General features: G+C 40.9%; 1 protein-coding gene across 1 annotated transcript; it reads right to left on the bottom strand.

Annotated features, from left to right (window-relative positions):
- Nucleotides 1–1,966: 1,966 nt before the first annotated feature.
- LOC111874467 (dentin sialophosphoprotein) lies at nt 1,967–18,439 on the bottom strand. Its single transcript, XM_023869991.2, has 2 exons — nt 18,354–18,439; nt 1,967–6,038 (listed from the first exon to the last, which is right to left on the bottom strand). Exon 2 carries the CDS (start codon nt 6,015–6,017, stop codon nt 2,352–2,354), a length of 3,666 nt encoding a protein of 1,221 aa, XP_023725759.1. The 5' UTR covers nt 6,018–6,038; nt 18,354–18,439; the 3' UTR covers nt 1,967–2,351.
- Nucleotides 18,440–19,933: the final 1,494 nt, after the last annotated feature.

Raw genomic sequence — 19,933 nt, forward strand, 5'->3', positions numbered from 1 at the left:
AAACCAATCACTGTGTCAGATGGATACTGATAGGCATATAGTTTTTCTGAGTCTACTGTTAAGACAATTCTGAATAATGGTGAAGTTAGATGGGTGGTCAGGCTGCTATGCACCTGCTTCAAACGTTACATTTCCAGAAGGTCAAAGCCAGTGAAACTTGTCACAGCAGTCTGCTTTAATAATGATTCAGGATAGCTCAGATGGTAAAGTAACTAGGTTACAGGCTGCATGACCAAGGAATCTGGATTTTATTCCTTGCAGGGTTGAGATATTTTTGTTCTCACTACCATATCATGACCTCTCAGGGGCCCATCCAGTGGGTTCCAGGGTCTCTTTCTCTGGGGTGTGAAGCTGACCACTTACCTCTATCTATTGACAACGTTAAGAATGCATGCAGCTATGCTTCCATCCTCCAGTATGTTTTCATAGCAAGTAAACTTTATCACTTATCTTTTATAAAAATATCAGTAAGGAAAGGAAAGTAATTAAGCTTTTATGTGTGAATTTATACTGCCATTCCTATACTGGTACTACTAATGCTAAAAATTATTTAATACACAAATGAAACTCTTTGTATATTGAAGCATTACTATATTCACTCTCATGAAACAGCTGTATATATCTTATTCACATACAATAGAAAAGTAATTTCTTCTTGAAAACCCATTAATTTTGGGTAAATTAAAAAAAAAGTAGAGAAATGCTTCTTCACATTAATATTATAATCTCCAGTCTTGTTTTTGTAAAGCTGCAACACTAGCAAAATTTTGCCTTTGCCGCATTTATGAAGAAAAAATTTGTTGTGGCCACAGTCATTTCTAAAAATCTGCTGTGTTATTTGTGTGTAAAAGAATTTGTGGCCACAATATTGAACAGAAAACAAAGAAACATAATTACATACTTTGACAGATGTAAATTGTTGGCCAATTCAGATTATGTTAGCTACTTTGACAGCAGTAGGTGCTGGGATAGCACACTTGGTATAGCGACTGGCTACGGGCCCAGCGATGGAGGTTTCAGAGTTTGAGTCCTGTTAGGGCCACAAATGTTCTCCTCTCCACATCATCCAGACCAGTTCAGGGGATCACGAAACCTCCTATCCAATGGATACCTGGGCTCTTTCCCTGGGGGTTAAGTGGCTGGGGTTTGAAGCTGACCACTCACCTACAACTAGTGTGAGGTCAAGAAAACATGGGTCTTTATATCCACTCCCCCCTTACACCTTCATGTCATAGTGCTTAATCAGTTAGGTACAGCAGTAAAATGCCGTCAGATGAAAGTCAAAATGATATATGTATCGAACAACACATATACATTTAATATTCCCAAATTTCTTGATGTTCCATATATAGCGAATACTTTGTCTGGTCTCAGCCAAAGCCCAGTATAAACTTGTTATTTTTCTGTATTAAAAGGATTTCTATTTAATAAATAGCTATCATTTAGGATAAGAAATTTTTAATGTTCCATGATCCATACCAAAATTTAGCTCAAATGTGGTTGAAACAATCAATATTCACATTCTGCTTGCCAGAGATTGTTACCATATAACCATAATCTTTGCCAGGTAACATCATGTGCTCTACACTCACTGAAGCCAAGCCACTCACATTGATTCTTGACTGATGTCTTTCAATGTTTATTTCATATGTCATTAATTGTTTTCAAAATTAATTTGATATTAGTTACTATAGGATTCTGACGATGGTGTATAACACACTGATATGTTGGGATTTTGGACTTTATCCATCGTCCTGGTTTTTAAGATAACAAATAAAAACACGACGTTTCGGAAACTGGATCTGTTTCCGTCCTCAAGTGAAGGAAAACACCTATTCAGTTGGGTCCCTTAGAAAGAGCTAGCCTCAACCACTGGGTCCAGTGATTGAGGCTAGCTCTTTCTAAGGGACCCAACTGAATAGGTGTTTTCCTTCACTTGAGGACGGAAACAGATCCAGTTTCCGAAACGTCCTCTTTTTATTTGTTATCTTAAAAACCAGGACGATAATAAATAATTTTACGATAATTGTAATTGTATACAATAAGTCTTGTGTATGAAGAGCAGTTTCTTTGTGTAATTATGCATAACCTCCATTTAGTGAGAACACTGAATATGAACAATGAATACCAAAATGTACTTAGAGCTTAAAAAAATTGTGTGCAAACCCACTTTGGCTACTATGAGAATGCAGAAGAAATACCAGGATTAGAACATGTGTGTATATCTGATTGTTTTTTGATGATGATGGCCACACCTGAGAATCACTGGTTTCGACTCAATACTCATAACACAAATAACACCTTTCAAGGTTAATCCTCCAGAAATGAAAAATGTCATCATATTATGACTGCTATTGGTATGTGAAAGTGCGGCATGGTGGCCTATTTACAACAGTACGACTCACACATGTCGCTGGCATTGATGTAGTATACACCTCGCCAGGAATCATTACCAGACCACCGCTATTTGCAACAACGTAATTATTCTGTGATGGAACACTAGGCGGTGTCTCAGCTATTACTTCAGACACAACATTTGCATTGTTGAGACCATTTTGATGAGATGAATCATGTGCACTTTGGACATCAGCTGTTTCCACTTTCTTTATAATGATATTTTCTGAGAAATTATTAGTGCTCTCTTGAGAGTGGGCTTTGGAAGTGTTATCTGGGACCTTTTGAGGTTCCATTGGATGATGTGAAATTTGTACATCAGCTGTCTCCACTTCCTTTGTAATGACATTTTCTGAGAAATTATTAATGCTCTCTTGAGAGTGGGCTTTGGAAGTGTTATCTGGAGCCTTTTGAGGTTTCAGTGGATGATGTACACATTGTACACATTGAACATCAGCTGTCTCCAATTTCTTTGCAACGAAAACTTCTGGGAAATAATTAGTGCTCTCTTGAGAATGGGGTTTGAAAGTGTTATCTGGGTCCTTTTGAGGTTTCGCCGGATGATGTACACATTGAATATCAGCTGTCTCCAATTTCTTTACAATGAAAAGTTGTGGAAACTGATCGGTGCACTCTTGAGAATGGGATTTGGAGGTCTTATCTGTAGCCTCTTGAGGTTTCACTGGAAGATGTGCACATTGAACATCAGATGTCTCCAATTTATTTGCAATGAAAACTTCTGGGTAATGATTAGTGCTGTCTTGAGAATAGGATTTAGAAGTGTTATCTGGGGCCTTTTGAGGTTTCAGTGGATGACGTGCACATTGAACATCTAGTGTCTCCACTTTCTTTGTAATAACAGCTTCTGAGAGAAGTTTAGAGCTTTCTTGAGAATGGGATTTTAGAGTGTTGTCTGGTGCATTTGGTTCTGACTGAGTTTCAATCCTATCAAAATCAATTTCCTGCTTAGGATGTGAACCATCATATCTTTCGTGATCTTTCTGATTCTGAACACCATAGTCAGCTATTCCAGCTTCGACGTTGAGTGTTCCTTCGTTCTTTGCATTGTTACCCTTATACTGTGTGTCTGCTAACAGTTTAGAGTTACTTTCGTCTGCTTCCAGATATATAGTGGGATGAATACCACCACTAAATTCATTCCGTGGTAAAAGATTTTTCTTCACATCTGCCATTTCTGTACCAAAATCTTCATTCTTTGCTTCCTGTGCATTCCTCCACCTGCTCTTGAACACAGAGTATCCAAGGAGAACAACTATTGTACCCATGATGATACCCAAAACAACAAACGAACCAGTCGAACTCTGAGAATACTCAGAATCTTGAGACTGAGACACATGTCCTGGTTCATTTATACCATCAGCGCCTTGTCTTCTAATTTCCTCTTTCTGCAATTGTGGTCCAGATACAACAGTGCAATTTTCACAACCAGTGACTGACGTGGTTAAATTGTACTCATCTATTCTATCTGAGACTGAATTTTCATCCCCACCATGAATCTTTACTATGTCAGTACTTATGGCATCAGGTTTATCTTTATTTTTATCACCATATTTTTGATCAATTTCCCTTCTTTCAGAGATGTCCGTCTCATTGTTAGAACAATTACAGCCTGTAGCTTTGTCTCCATTTGATGCAATACCATTACCAGGTGATGCATGTATATGTTGGGTAATAACTCCATGCACCAAGCCTGCAGTTGCCTCTTCATGGTGCACATGTGGTTCAAGTCCCTTATCATTAGTTCCATTTGTTTTAGTAGTCTCTTCTTTAAAAGCTCCATGCAATACAGCCGTATACTTTCCTTTGTCTTCATATTCTGCAATATGATTCTCTTTGTGAACATCTTCGGCACCAAAATCTTCATTGTCTGCATCATGATCCTCTTTATGATCATTTTCTGTAAAAGTATGTTCTTCATTGTTATGGCCTGCACCAATATCATCACCTTCATGAGCTTGATTAATGTCCTCATTATCTTCGCGAGCAGAACCAGCATCCACTTCATTATCATGTATTGCACCACCATCCTCTTCAATATCATAGGCTTTACCAGTAACCTCAGCAGCACCTTGATCTGCACCTGTACCCTCATTATCTTCATGAGTTGCACCAGTATTCTTTTCATCGTCATGGGCTGCACCAGTATCCACATCACCTTCATGAGCTGCACCAATGTCCTCATTATCTTCATGAGTTGCACCAGTATCCTCTTCAACATCATGGGCTGCATCAGTAACCACATCACCTTCATGAGCTACACCATTATCCTCTTCAACATCACGGGCCGCACCAGTATCGACTTCCTCACCATGGACTGCACCAGTATACTCATTATCTTCATGAGCTGCACCATTATCCTCTTCAACACCATGGGCCGCACCAGTATCGACTTCCTCACCATGGACTGCACCAGTATCCACATCACCTTCATGAGCTGCACCAATGTCCTCATTATCTTCATGAGTTGCACCAGTATCCTCTTCAACATCATGGGCTGCATCAGTAACCACATCACCTTCATGAGCTACACCATTATCCTCTTCAACATCACGGGCCGCACCAGTATCGACTTCCTTACCATGGACTGCACCAGTATACTCATTATCTTCATGAGCTGCACCATTATCCTCTTCAACACCATGGGCCGCACCAGTATCGACTTCCTCACCATGGACTGCACCAGTATCCTCATTATCTTCATGAGCTGCACCATTATCCTCTTCAACATCATGGGCCGCACCAGTATCGACTTCCTCATCATGGGCTGCACCAGTATGCTCATTATCTTCATGAGCTGCCTCAGTGTCCCCATTATGCTCATGAGCTGCACCAGTACGAGTATGATCTTCAACATCATGGGCCGCACCAGTATCAGCTTCCCCATCTTGGGCTGCACCAGTATCCTCATTATCTTCATGAGCCGCACCAGTATCCTCTTCAACATCATGGGCTGCATCAGTATCGACTTCCTCACCATGGACTACACCAGTATCCTCATTATCTTCATGAGCTGCACCAATATCCTCTTCAACATCATGGGCCACATCAGTATCGGCTTCATCCTCACTGGCTACATCAGTATCCATTTCCTGATCATGTGCTTCTTCGTGCTTTACATGGCCCCCTTCATCAGAATTTCCTGCTGGTCCTGATTCTTTATGAACATGACCTTCAGAACTGACATTATCATCTTCTATTGAAGAGGCTTTATTATTGTCTTCCTTGTTCTCTTCATCATTCGATGTACCTTGAGATCGTGCCATGTCACCATCTTCATGTGGGTTAGGTGAAATTGCAACATTTTCATGAATAGAGCCTCCTGATTCCGTCTCATTTCCAAATTCTTGGCCTTCCTTACTTGTTCGATCTTTACCCTTCTCAGCAACTCCATTAACATCATGATCGTTTCCTCCATTATGTGTATTTGTTTCATGTGTATCACTAATGTCATGATCATTCATGTGTACCAGAGTGCTATCTGTCGTGCCAGAGAGTTGATTTTCTTCACTATTATAAATTGGTGCTGCTGTTATTGATTTACTGTAAAATAATCCCATGAGATGAAATGCTAGCAGCATGATAGTCCACTTCAAAGCAGCCATCTTGCCTCTAGCTGAATATCACTGTAACAAATAAAAAATATGGATTAGGATCAAATATTGTAAACATTCACATATTTCCAAACTATATCTCAGCATTTTTCTAAATATGCCTAGTTTGTTTGTTCTCTATATTATATTTAAGCATCCTGTTGCACTATACACTTCTATATATAATAATACAAATGCCGTCGTGAATGCAACAATTTATTTGGTTGTAGATCTTTGTCTTTTATTCCTCTACACTACATGTTTCGCCGTAATTGGCCATCATCAGGTGTATTTTTCACTACGTAGCTGTCACACTGCACACAGTCCAAAATCTAAAATATCAGCCTGTCAGTTTTGTTTTAAAATTTCGTCAACACACGCTCGTCAATTTTATTTTAGAATTATAGTTTAAAATTTAAAGTTCAAAATTTAAAGTTTTAAATACCAGGGACACCGGCTCTTGTCTACATGTGCTGCAGCGGCTGTTTCTTCTTTTCAGCACCGTTCATTTATTATTCTGTGCAGGCAGAAATCTTCACATGGAAATGAAGTAGAAGTTTTTATAAAAAGAAAGATGATTTCAGCTATTGTTAACCTTTTTCTTTTTTAGTTTACATTTTCTTCCTCAGATTTTAGTAATTTTTAGCTCAAATTCCCATATGTGTCTTGTACAAAACATACATTGAATTAACACATTCTTGATATCCCTCTGCTCTGCCACTGATGTGGAGATGCAGAGATTTCCATTTGTATTGCCTTTTTATAAAAATACAGCCCATATATTCAAAAATAATCTACCGTCTAGGCTGCCTTTTTGACATCGCTGCTATAGGTTTGATATATCACTATACATATGGGTGGTAGCCGGGACAGAGCAGTCGGTATAACGACCGGTTACTGGACGGCCGAGAGGTCGGAGCTCGAATCCCGTTAGTGACAAAGTCTTTCGCTTCTCTGTGTCGTGCAGACCGGTTCTGTGGCCCATCCAGCATCCTATCCAAAGAGTACCGGAGGCCCTTACCCCAGGGTAAAGCGGCCGGGGCGTGAAGCTGGCCGCTCACTTCCAGCTAGTGCCAAGGTCAAGAATACATGGATCTAAATACCTACTCCCCTATACCTCTTGATGGCGTACTGCTTAATTAGTTAAACACAGGGACCATTTTACCCTTTTTGCCATATATGGGTTTGAAAACAGAGGTATATAAATATTTGGATTTGTATGTTACGATTAGCAAAGAATGTTATGTTTACACTCGGCATTCATGTAACATTACACACGCCAGTGTTTGCACATTATAACCTGCATTTTCCGGGTCACTGAAACTGTAGGATGGGTGGAAACTCGAGGCATGATACGGGATTTCCGGCAAAACACTTGCGGAATATTCCACTTCTCACTGAGGCTACATTATAGTCCGTCTAGCATTAAGGAGAGATTACGGAATTTACNTGTTCTTTATTGCCACACCTTGTAATAGTGCCGAACCTACATACGTAAATTTTGATTTTCAATCTTCCTACACACGGCCATACTGTAAATGCACAACTTTTATAAACCAACTGGGTAAAGCCGGATATTCATAGTTTATTCTGTGAGATTGTGGATTCTTACCGCGGCTACTATAAGGACTGCTGCCTTGTGGGATGCGACATTATGCTTGCTCACCGATTGGCTTACTCTTCGTTCCTGAAGATGGTAGCAGGAAGTTACTCCGAAACGTCTATTGGCTTCTGCCAGCGTACATAGTGTCACATGCCAGACGATAGTATTCTTCACGGTTTGTTTCTTATCCGAAAATTATATATTACTTTAATAATAACATATCCATAAAAATTACCGCCTCTGTGGTCTAGAGGTCAGAGTTCCTGGTTACAGATCCAGAGAACCGGGTTCAATTCCAGGCGCTACCAGATTTCGTGAGAAGTAGTGGATCTGGAACGGAGTCCACTCAGCCTCGTGAGGATATTTAGTTAGTTATTGGAGAGGGTAGGTTTCCCCATGCACTGAGACCTGTATTGGTCCATTGTGCTTCCCTCTATGATTTCTACCAGTCTCTATATCCTACCGGTACTGGTGCTTACCATCAGTCCCGCCCAGCCAGCGAGACCGGCTCTACTAGCTGAGAGGTATCTATAATGCTTCCCCCATCTACCAGAGGTATTAGAGACTGCTGTTGGGNCTCTAGACTACGGAGGCCGCTTGAGGATATTTGAGGAAGGTATTTCCAGGAAATAGCAGCTCCGGTCTAGAATACCGAAATTAACGTCCTTGAGGATTCGTTGCGCTGACCACGCGATACCCTCTGTCCGCTAAAGTTAGCACTAACTTCGTTGACAAGCGGCGGTCGCGCGGTCGGTATAGTTCGCTTGCGTACTGAAACCACGGAGTATAGTTTCTTTATCCATATAAATGACACACGTTTGAAAACAGTGATCAGGATCATATCTGGACCTATGAGGGATCAAATAAAGGAACATTTAGGATTACAGGGCTATACGACAACGATCTTCATCATTCATACAGGTCTTCTAGTGTTGTCACCATAGTGACATCCTGGGGCCTACAATTGCCTGAGAACGTACTTTGATTAGAGGCAAGAAATGTACAGGGAATTATTTTAGCGGACCCTCTCCCTGGAAAACAGACGCTTGGAAGACCAAGATTAAGATGGAAAGGTATCGATAGGATAGATTTTAAGCATGAAATTTATGAGGATGAGTGGAAGAGACTCAGGCGGAGTTTGATGTTAACGATGTAGAACCTTCATGTTATATTACCATATAATTAATTAATTAATAAAATATTGTTTTCTTAGTCTATTGAAAGTCATGTCCGCTAAACGGGACAGCCTCTCAGCGGGTGTAAGATTCCATGAAACATGTGGTCAGTCCAATGTAATCCATCAGATGGGCAGTGTGGTAAGATTTGTGTTATTATCTTTGTGCAATGGCGCTAAATTTATGGCAAATCCCATCAAGCGTAGATCCTACATTATCTCGCAATACGAATAGTTGGCTGTATAGGTTTCTGTAGCCTAGCAAAAGATGTTTCTTATCGCTCCGTTATTCTGGCTTTCAGTCGTCATTCCACCGAATGAAATATCTCAATCGGGGAAAACGGTGTACAGTAAAGACCTGAACTGGGTATATCCAGATCAGAAACCAGGTATATTGCCGCTTGATGTAAAATATTTACTAAATCATAAGGTGATCTTCAGCATTGCTATTTATTATTGATAAAGTGATTAATTGATTATAGATAAGGCATGTTATACGCATGAAGCATACAAAAAATTCATACCAAATTTTTACTTTAGAAGCTCATAAAGTGATACCACTAATCAGACCTACTGATAGGTGTAAGAATAATAATCAATAAAAAGGATCATATGAAAGCACGCGTTTAACACCTGGTCTGAATGAAACTTTGTTAAAATAGACTTTCCTGGCGATGGAAATGAATGGTTATATTCTGTAAAGAGAATTTCTTAACCACTTAAACACTCGACACCCTCTATCCGCTAAAGTTGGCACTAACTTCGCCGACAAGCGGCGGTCGCTCGGTCGGTTAGTTCACTTGCGAACTAAAACTACGGAGTTTTATTTTCTTAGCTTATTACTTCGTCGATTTTTCATTTACTGTAAATATGTCCCTTGATGCTTAGCCAGTTAGTTACTGAGCTAGTCTGTAAGAAGGTTATGGTTCCAGAGTGATACAGTGGTATTTATTCCAGAAAAAAACTGCACCACATTCAATCGCCTTTTCAGAAATATAATTTCTAACCCGTTAATTCCTAATAACTTTCATACAACAATTAGGCTTCTACTGGCAATAATGAATAAGACATTTATTCACCAGAATCTTCTACTCTGTACCATTCTGTGTAAACAATTTCCAGTCAAACTTATTTCGGGTACGGCAGATAAGACAGAAGAGATGATAGGATCACAGATGAAGAGCGTCGTATTTGGTGTCTGAGCCCTCATCAAGCCCCTACATGACAGCACCATATCCATCAACTTTTTCCACACTTCAAAACAGCTTAAGTAAACAGAGAGGAGACGAATGTCGTGGACCTCGAAAAGGGGATTTAATCTGACAGCCTTCAATTTATGATATACACTTCTTTCGTTTGTAATTTATTTAACAACGCTATCAGTAGCTCAAGAGGCACGCGGTAGAGTAGTTGGTTGAGGCACTATGCTACAAGCCGGAAAGTCGCGGGTTCGAGTCCCGATAAAGTCATTAGATTTCTCAATTGACCTTATCCTTCCAGCCGTACTATGGCCCTGGTGCCGATTCAACCTTCAATAGAAATGAGTACCAGGAATCTTCCTGGACGTAAAGGGCGGCCGGCGCGTAAGGCTGACAACCTTACCACCATCTGTGAGCCTATTGTCTAGAAAATGTGGAAGCCTCGACGTCTCACTACCCTATGGGCCTCCGAGGCCTGTTACAGGGATAGCTTTACCTTTTTGTTAATCAGTAACCCAGATTATATAGCTTCGAATAGTTGCATGATAAAGGATAATTAATTGAGAATGACGTGGAAGGAAGCGGTCGTGGCCTAATTTTAAAGCACTATTCAGGGATTTCCTTGGAGGGACTGAGAGAACTATGAAATAAACCTCAGTCAAGATAGTCGGTTTCCCGACTGAGGTTAGAACAAGCACTTTCCACATATTTTTTTTATTTCGCATAGTGGGAGGTGGAGTCCAGCTGAGTCCACTCGGCACGCGGCCACTGATTGGACTATTGTAACTTCCCCGGTTGATTATGATGATGGAGAATTTGGTGGAATGATGATTGGCAGGGGAAACCGAAGTACTCGGAGAAAACCTGCCCCAGTGCCACTTTGTCCACCACAAATCACACTTTGACTTGACCTGGGCTCGAAACCGGTCTGCCGCGGTGGGAAGCCAGCGACTAACCGCTTGAGCTATGGCGCGGCCACCTTCCACATACAAGTCTAGAATGCTACTGCCACACTAACCTTGCAAGGTCATTTACATCATACCAACTGAACCGAAAAACTGTTTCTAGAAGTAATTTCCAGTATCTGATGTATAAGAAGCCGTAGTAAGGAGAAATACTCTCAAACAAATATATTTTCAATGAATGGACCAATACCACAATAGAAATAACATTAAGACATTAATTAATTTTAATTGCAAACTCAATTTTAGTTAGGAAATATCGCGTTCACAATAGAAATAACATTAAGACGTTAATTAATTTTAATTGCAAACTCAATTTTAGTTAGGAAATATCGCGTTCACAATAGAAATAACATTAAGACGTTAATTAATTTTAATTGCAAACTCAATTTTAGTTAGGAAATATCGCGTTCACACGCAATGTATAACTTTGGCATACACTGCAACAATTTTAACAAAATATAATACTTGCTGATGGCCGTATATAGCCGAAATACGTGTATGTAATGAGGAACAAGGGTGACTAGTTCTAGGTTGTAATGCCATAACTTCGACAGAACTCCACTGACATTTCGGAGGAACGCATCGCCTCTGTCTTCAGGGTCGATGAGTACGCCAATCAAGAACCAGCAATAAGCAGGCGGCAAGTCTCCACGTTTCTTTCTTTGCTTACTCTTTGACCCTGAAGATGGAGGAGATACATTCCTCCGAAACATGGGTACACTTCAATCAAACTGCATGGCATTACAACCCAGAAGATGGTATTCTTTATAGTGACCGCTGTGAGGCTCTCTAATCTGTCCGCAGAAAAGATTTATGCTCTATCCAAATTACGAGAAATATCCGGAAAGTAAAGATACAAGTCCCGTAAAAATGAAAGGGATTTTTTTTCTTCAGAAATGGCAGTGCTGCCTTGTGAGATAGGAACCGTATGACAGGGCATAGTTTACCGGCCACAGTCACGGCAAAGTTGTGCTCGCAATGTGTGTTTAAAACGGCCGTAAAATGTAAAATTGTCCGTGTGCTTAATTAATTAAGCACTACGCCATGAAGGCGCATGGGGGAGTGGATGTATAGATCCACATTTTCTTGACCTCGGCACTAGTTGGAGGTGAGTAGTGAGTGAGTAGGTGAGTGATGCAGTTTCTTCACGCGAAAGGAGAAATTGCTGCTGAAATTCATTACCATTTTGTTTCTGTTACGAAGAGGCAAAACGTGGCAAAATTGTGTCGTCAATATGAAGCGCGAAGAGGTGATATTAATGATGAAATAAGGAGTGGAAGGCCATCCTTATCACTGATGAAAGAATTGATGAAAACATTTGTGCTGACAGACGTTTAACCAACTATGGACCACATCAACAATATCCAGAAGTGTCGAGCATGTTCTCCCTGGCTAAGAGAGCAGACGGAAGATTTCTGCGAGGCTGGAATAAAAAAGAAACTCATTCCCAGGCTCACTAAGTACATTGCGATCCATGGTGAATATGTTGAAAAGTCAATGCAGGTGTGTTGTCTTGCAAATTTTTTCCAGTCTACTCTAACTTCTCGCCTTCTAGCCCCAAACATTCTGGTCAGACCTCAGCACCCTCTATCCGCTGAAGTTAGCACTAACTTCGCCGACAAGCGGCGGTCGCTCGGTCGGTATAGTTCGCTTGCGGACTAAAACCACGGAGTTGTTGTTGTCTGATAAATGTCTACCTTAGTTTCGCAGGAACGCCCTGCCAAAATACACAGTATAAAATCCAGAAAGACAATAATCTTCGGTCATCTCTGTGAGAACCTCGAATTTCAACCTCAGTCCATGATCAGATTTTTCGTAATATAATTTTTTATATATTTCTTCCTTGGGGTGGAGTGGGACTGAGTCCAACTTGTATATCGGCCACTAATTGGTCCATTGTACCAGACCCAGATGATAGATGAGTATGGCACATTTGGTTGAATGAGAGTTGGAAAGGGAAACCGAAGTCCTCAGAGAAACTCTCTCCCATTATCACTTGCATATTAGTCTAAAGTGATTAGAAAATTTTGACTCCCATAATTATCACAACCATATGTCAGCTCTGAGGATCCCCAAGTCTTCTAAACGATGGGCCCCGGGTGCTTGCTTTAGTGACAAACTGAATGGCTACGAGCTGGACGACAGGAGGTTCGATTCCTGACAGGGACGTGGCGTGTTCTATTGCCAAGAATATGAAGATCACCTCTGGGGACTAACAAGGCACTTTCACGACGAGCACAGGAGATAAATGAGAGAAAGGAAATGAGCGAGAAAAGGCAGAAAGAGGAAAGGGGAGAAAGGAAAGAAGACAGAGTAAAGAAAATACGAAAGAAAGACGAATCAAATGAAGAAATGTGAACTCGATCCCTTGCCGCGGTCTTGAATGTGTGGGTCCGTATTTCCATGACCCATACACGCCTTCGTGCCCTCGTGTAACTTCTGTCCGTTCCATTATTAACTCCGTGGCTTTTTAGCCCGCAAGCGAACTATACCGACTGAGCGACCACCGCTTGTCGGCGAAGCTAGTGCCAATTTTTGCGGATAGATAGTGTGCCGCGTGGTCAGCGTAACGGATCCCCACGGCCGTTAATTTCGGTTTTCTAGACCGGATCCACTGTTTCCTTGAAATAGCTCTTCAATTATCCTCACGAGGCTGAGTGGACCCCGTTCCAGACCCACTACTTCTCAGATAATCTGGTAACGCCGGGAATTAAACCCGGGACCTGTGGATATGTAGCTAGGAACTCTGACCACTAGACTACAGAGGCGCTCCCGTTCCGTTATTATCCACACTAAACCCACTATCTATGTTGCGATGGACTCTACTGGCATAACACAGAGAACCTGAGGGCATATTTGTCTCTCTTGCCTATGACCCTTGTCTCTTCAGGCTTGAAATTAATTTTATCGTATACTGTGCTATATATAATATGAACTTTTGATGATGTTTCAATTTTTTCATGAAATGCGTGCGATAACTGAACCATGTGCCACTCTTATCTCCTTGTGGCTATATATGTTTTGTCACAAGAAATCATGTTGTAAGCACACGCTTGTCTCTTTCTTGTTTCATTCCTTATTAGACAGGGCATTTCATGACTTTGTGTCATAACTTCAGGAGGATATCCCGAGGTCACACTGAAAAAAAAAATGTTATACTAGCGCGGGTAATATTATCAACGATTACAATGTTGTAGGAAGGAATTTTAAGATCATTCGAATAGGACAAACATGTTTATTACAAGAAAAAAATGACATTTAACGGTTCTACATGAGTTTACATACCCTGGAATTTCATTGCTGTCATAAATGTTCAGACTTTCCGCCTTCAGCTTCGATATATATTCTTGCCAGTTTCATAAGAGAACTTGTAAGGCGACACAGAGGGTCTCTGTCATTGTTTTGTGAGGCTTCATCGACAGTGCGACGAATTAATTATAAAATTGTAAAAAATAAATAGTTTGGTTTAAGTTGTTATATGTTTTACGCTAGTTTCACAGACCCCATAACGACAACATATTTTCCTCGTTGCTGAGAGGTTAAGAGCTGGCAGTCGATGATGGCGACGATGATAATGGTGGTAGTGGTGGTGGTGGTGGTGGTGGTGGTGGTGNCATGCCACGATGACTAGTGATGATTAATTATATTGATTGGTGAGTGTTGATAGGAAATGCACCTGTTAGATATAGACCCCTATTAACATTCTCATTCTAACTATACACTTATCACTACGGCGATGCGTAACTGCAGGTTAGCCGCTTAATATGCACAAGAACATGACAGCACGAATATCAACTGTGACCCGTGATCAGTACGTGTCCTGCCATCAGGTCGAAACATACTGAAAATGTCGTTAAGGTTTCTGGACATTACCTCTGAATGAACGCCAGGATAACTGATCACTAGGGACCGGATTCTAATACAAATGCATATTTCTTTCTTGCAACTAAATATATGCTCATTTGGACATATGTATTAATTATTTCATTTCTTAAATTTTAGATATGGTTTGGTGGGACAAATAAATGCATGTCTTACCTTTTTTTATGAATAAGCATAATATATTGGAAATTTTTTTATGATGCATATTTTTTTTTAAATATTTGTCATTAAACAAACTCCGTGGTTTTAGTCCGCATGCGAACGATACTGACCGAGCGACCACCTCTTGTCGGCGAAGTTAGTGCAAACTTTGGCCGCGCCATAGCTCAAGTGGTTAGTCGCTGGTTTCCCACCGCGGCGGCCCGGGTTCGATCCTGGGTCTGGTCAAGTGGGATTTGTGGTGGACAGAGTAGTGCTGGGGCAGGTTTTCTCCGAGTACTTCGGTTTCCTCTGCCAATCTTCATTCCACTAAATTCTCCATCATCATAATCACCAGGGGCAAGTACAATAGGCCAATCAGTGGCCGACGTGCCAAGTGAACCCAGCTGGACTCCACCCCCACTATGCGAAATTAATTTTAATTAAACGGGTAATATCCAAAAATGCAATATTTGTACTCGTGTTACGTCGTCACAGACTTTTAGATCGTATACTGCATTCGTGTTTAAAGGAATGAGAACATCCACGTAGAGCTTCAGTTAAGATTACCGGTAACCCGTTCCAGATTGGAACCAGGTACGTCACGAAATGACGATGTAAGAGGCATCCTACTTTGCTTGCTTTGGAATGGGCGACACACTGGACGGCTCTGACGTGGGGTAAGGTGAAAGCAACTCTTCTGTTTCTAACCTAGCAGTCGGTACGCCATTATTCATGTGCTGGGACATTCTGTATTCGGAAGTTGGACGAACTGTTCACTTCCCCCTCAGCCAAATATGGAGTATAGTAATGATCCCATAAACGCGAAGAACTTGTCAATTAATGGAGTAGCATTTAAAAAAAAATTGTAGGTCAGGGTTATACAAATCAGCGTCAACCAGTCTCGAAATGGCACTACTGAGAAAGTAACAGCAACATGTTTTGTTCTTTAACCTGATAGTTGTTTCGTATGTTCTTACGAGTTTCTTAAAGAACACATAGTGAAGGTATTTTAATAACAAAATGATGAAGATGTTTGGGCTTAAGAAAAATTACGTAGGAAATTTTATTGAGAAGGTGGTAACAGAGCAGCTGGTCAAGAATTTTCCAGCACCTTATGGAACCCCGAAGTGCATTCCATTGTTTAAAAGAGCTCACTACAGAAATCAGTTGCATCCAGTAACCATCCTCATATTCTATTTTCTTTTAAGACCAGTCTTAATATTATCGTCCCATATATGTCTAGTAGATCTTTCAGATGGTTTCTTCTTTTCGGAACAGAATGCTGTGTGCATATCTGGTTCTTATCCTATCTTGATCTGATCACAAAAACAAAACAAATCCGTGGCTTTAGTCCGCAATCGAACTATGCCGACCGCCGCTTGTCTGCGAAGTTAGTGCCAACTTTAGCGGATAGAGGGTGTCGTGTGTTCAGTGCAACAAATCCCCACGGCCGTTAATTTCGGTTTTCTAGACCGGAGCCGCTACTTTGAAATTGAAGTAGCTCCTCAGTTATCCTCACGACGCTGAGTGGATCCCGTTCCAGACCCACTACTTCTCAGCAAATCTAGTAACGCCGGAGGTCAAACCCGGGATCTCTGGATCTGTAGCCAGGAACTCTGACCACTAGACCACAGAAGCGATCCCGTCTATTTAATGTGGGGCACGAATTATGAAACTCTTCATTATATAATGTTCTCTCTTCTCCTCAAAGTTTCCCTCTTAGTTCCAAATAATCTCCTTACTGCCATGTTCTGAAACATACTGAATCCATGTTCTTTTCTTGAGATATACACAGATTTTTCATTCATATAAAACTGCTGATAAAATTATATTTTTAATATACATCGAGTTCTACTGAGGTCAGTAAAAAACTTCCAGAGTTTCACTATGATCTGCCACAAACTGTATGTGACTAGCTCAATTTGTTTGAGCGCCAACATTTTTCAAAACCCCGAAGGGACTTTGTGGACACGCTGTATATTTTCATCTTTGCTTTTTACAAAGGAGGTCGGAAGACCGATTGTGAGATAAAGAGTAGCAAGCATGCCCCGAATTTATTCTGGACTTAATATGTCTTATGGCAAGGAAAATAGAACGATGTCCAAAGGAAACTGCAAAGCTGTGCAGTTTCGTGTAAACCATCTTCACCTTCATGACAGATATTCCTGGTATACGTGAAAAAAGGCGAGGCCTGATTATATTTCAAGGTGCGAACATAAAGAAGTCATGACCAACAGATTGAACCCTAAAATTTTCAAGAGAATTCACTGTGTGTTATCTGTTTGAATAAGATTACGTAAAAACATATAAATCACTGAACATTCATCCTCGCCCAGTACATATTCTTATTTGCGTAAAACACCTTATGCCCATCTCAACCTCACCGCTTCCTCATTCCTGTTTTATCAATCGCATTCCTCGCCTCAGCAAACTGAATTTATAGCTTACGACTCCGAAGTTATTGTCGTATGTTTCCTGCAATTGCATTTTCGGCTGAGACAGAAAATAACTGTCGAACTTAGACCCTATTAAAAATGCTCCGTGGCCTGTAGTCCGCAAGCTAACTATACCGACCGAGCGACCGCCGCTTGTCGGCGAAGTTAGTTAGGGGATAGAGGGCATTCACCTATATAACTGGTCAAGGTCAATAAATTGTCAGACATTCATATTGTCATACAAGCAAATTAAAGATTCCGGACATTTCATATAACAAAGACTGTGGCCTGGATATAAATGAAGGTGAACTTTTCCCGGATCTGGTCAAGTGGGATTTGTGGTGAACAAAGTGGCGCTGGGGCAGGTTTTCTCCGAGTACTTCGGTTTCCCCTGCCAATCTTCATTGAACCAGTTTCTCCACAATCGCCCTCACCTGTCATCTGGGGCTGGTACAATAGGCCAGAAGTGGCCGCAGTACAAGGGACTTAGTCCCACCCCAGCGAAGATAAAAAAAGTGGACTTTCCTTTGGGCAGAATTAACCAACACGCCATAAAGGCATGGAGGTACAGCTCTGCGCATTCTTATACTCGCGGGGTGAGTCAGATTACGTCCCTGCTGCTTTACAGCGTGGAAAAGTTGTTGGTACCAATTGGATAGGTCGAATGGGCCCCAGAGTCACTCTGTGCATTGTGAAGATCGGAAATATCATTTGCCCCTACCGAGATTTGAACCAAGATTCATCAGTTTTTTAACTTATAGCCTAGTCGCTAGATGGACTGCAGATCCGTTACTTCGTTGCGGCTCCTAATCTGTTCTATAGGAGTGAGAAGGTAAAGGAAGCTGAAAACAGTGAGCTCCGATATCGACAGAGTTCCTATATATCTCTTGGGAAACATGAAGCTTTAATTAGAATTCGATGTATTGACATGATTTTAAGCAATACTTACTTTGTCTCAATATATCTGTTGTTTCGTTGTAGTTTATTCTTTCTATGCAACAATAACAATCGATATTTTCATATACACTAGTATCACAACACTACAGTCTCCACTGTTAAACCGATCCCCCAAAGAGAAAAGTTTCTGAGAACGATCTTGACCAAGTTTCCTGTTCAGCCAGAACTCATCAGTCTAAATAAAATATTCTGACTCTGTAAGGAAGTCTTCACTTCACACATGTGCCCCATTTCATATACACTAACTGTACTATATCAGTACTTGTATTTCACATGTCAACTGCTTGATAAGATACCAGATACTGTATTGATAGATACGGCCGTAAAGCCACTTTGGGGAGGGGGGTGAGGAAAGTAAATATTTCATACCTGGAAGTAGCGCTGCCCATCCAACCACTTCCATGAGGTGTGGAGATAGAAGGAATTCATTCTTTGTTGCACATACGATTTATTTCATAATTCTGTTAATTGAAGTACGAATAACGTAAGATAATATAACAAATTGAAGGCACTTTTAACATACTGTATTATGTAAATAATTATTTACTTTTATATTAATTTTGGTCTTGTACGTAAACAGCTTATACTGATGTACTACTATTTCTCGTGTACTGCTAATGGTCTCATATTACTGTTAATAAATCCTTGGAAACATTAAATATCTTTCCGAGCAGGGTAATGTAGGGGTAAAAATAATTTTGAATGATAATTTTTCACATAAGAATTTTTTTACGTCAATTTACAATCTACTTGACCACTGTAAGTAATAAGTAAATGCGATGGGTGTTTATGTCGTGAAGGCGGCAGCTGCCCAGTGGCAGTACTCTACCTTTTAGTTACATAAGTCTTCTGGCCAGGTTGTCCTCAGTCGTCTTGCTGCTGGGTGCGGTTTCGTTAATTCAACGATTAGCGGGTTTTCGTGTCCTGTTATCCGAGTACGGTGTCTGGTGGCATGTTTTCTGATCTCTTCCGTGATGAAGGGTATGTTGAGATCGTTGTGGATAGTTCCGTTTGTTACGTACCATGGTGCGCCTGTGATTCTTCGTAGTGTTTTCGATTGGAACGTTTGGAGGATTTTGGTATTGGATGGTCGAGCGCAGCCCCACAGCTCGATGCCATAGGTCCATATAGGTTTTAAAAGTGCCTTGTATAACAGGGTTTTGTTCTCCTGGGACAATTGCGAGCGTTTTCCTAGCAGCCAGCGCAGCTGTCTCTCTTTCAGCGTTAACTGTTGGCGTTTCTTTTTGATGTGAGTCCTCCACGTGAGTTTTTGATCTAGGTAAAGACCTAATTATTTGACTTCGGCGTTGCGTGGTATGTTCCTGTTGTTTATTGTTATTTGTGGACAAGTGGTTCGGCGATTGGTGAAGGTGATTTGGACTGATTTCTCGTTGTTTATGCTCATGCGCCATTTGTGGAACCACTGTTGTAGGAGATTTATGTGGTTTTGTAGGTTTGCGGAGGCAGTTATCGGGTTATGGTTCGCTGTGAGTATCGCCGTATCATCAGCAAATGTGGCCAATACTGTGTTGTCGGTGGTTGGTAGGTCAGCCGAATATATCAAGTATAGGA

Source organism: Cryptotermes secundus, unplaced genomic scaffold (genome assembly GCF_002891405.2).
Source record: "Cryptotermes secundus unplaced genomic scaffold, Csec_1.0 scaffold426, whole genome shotgun sequence".
NCBI lineage: Eukaryota > Metazoa > Arthropoda > Insecta > Blattodea > Kalotermitidae > Cryptotermes > Cryptotermes secundus.

Bases quoted from the DNA above. Each gene is read 5' to 3' on its own strand.
- LOC111874467 (XM_023869991.2), bottom strand. From the start codon at position 6,017: ATGGCTGCTTTGAAGTGGACTATCATGCTGCTAGCATTTCATCTCATG.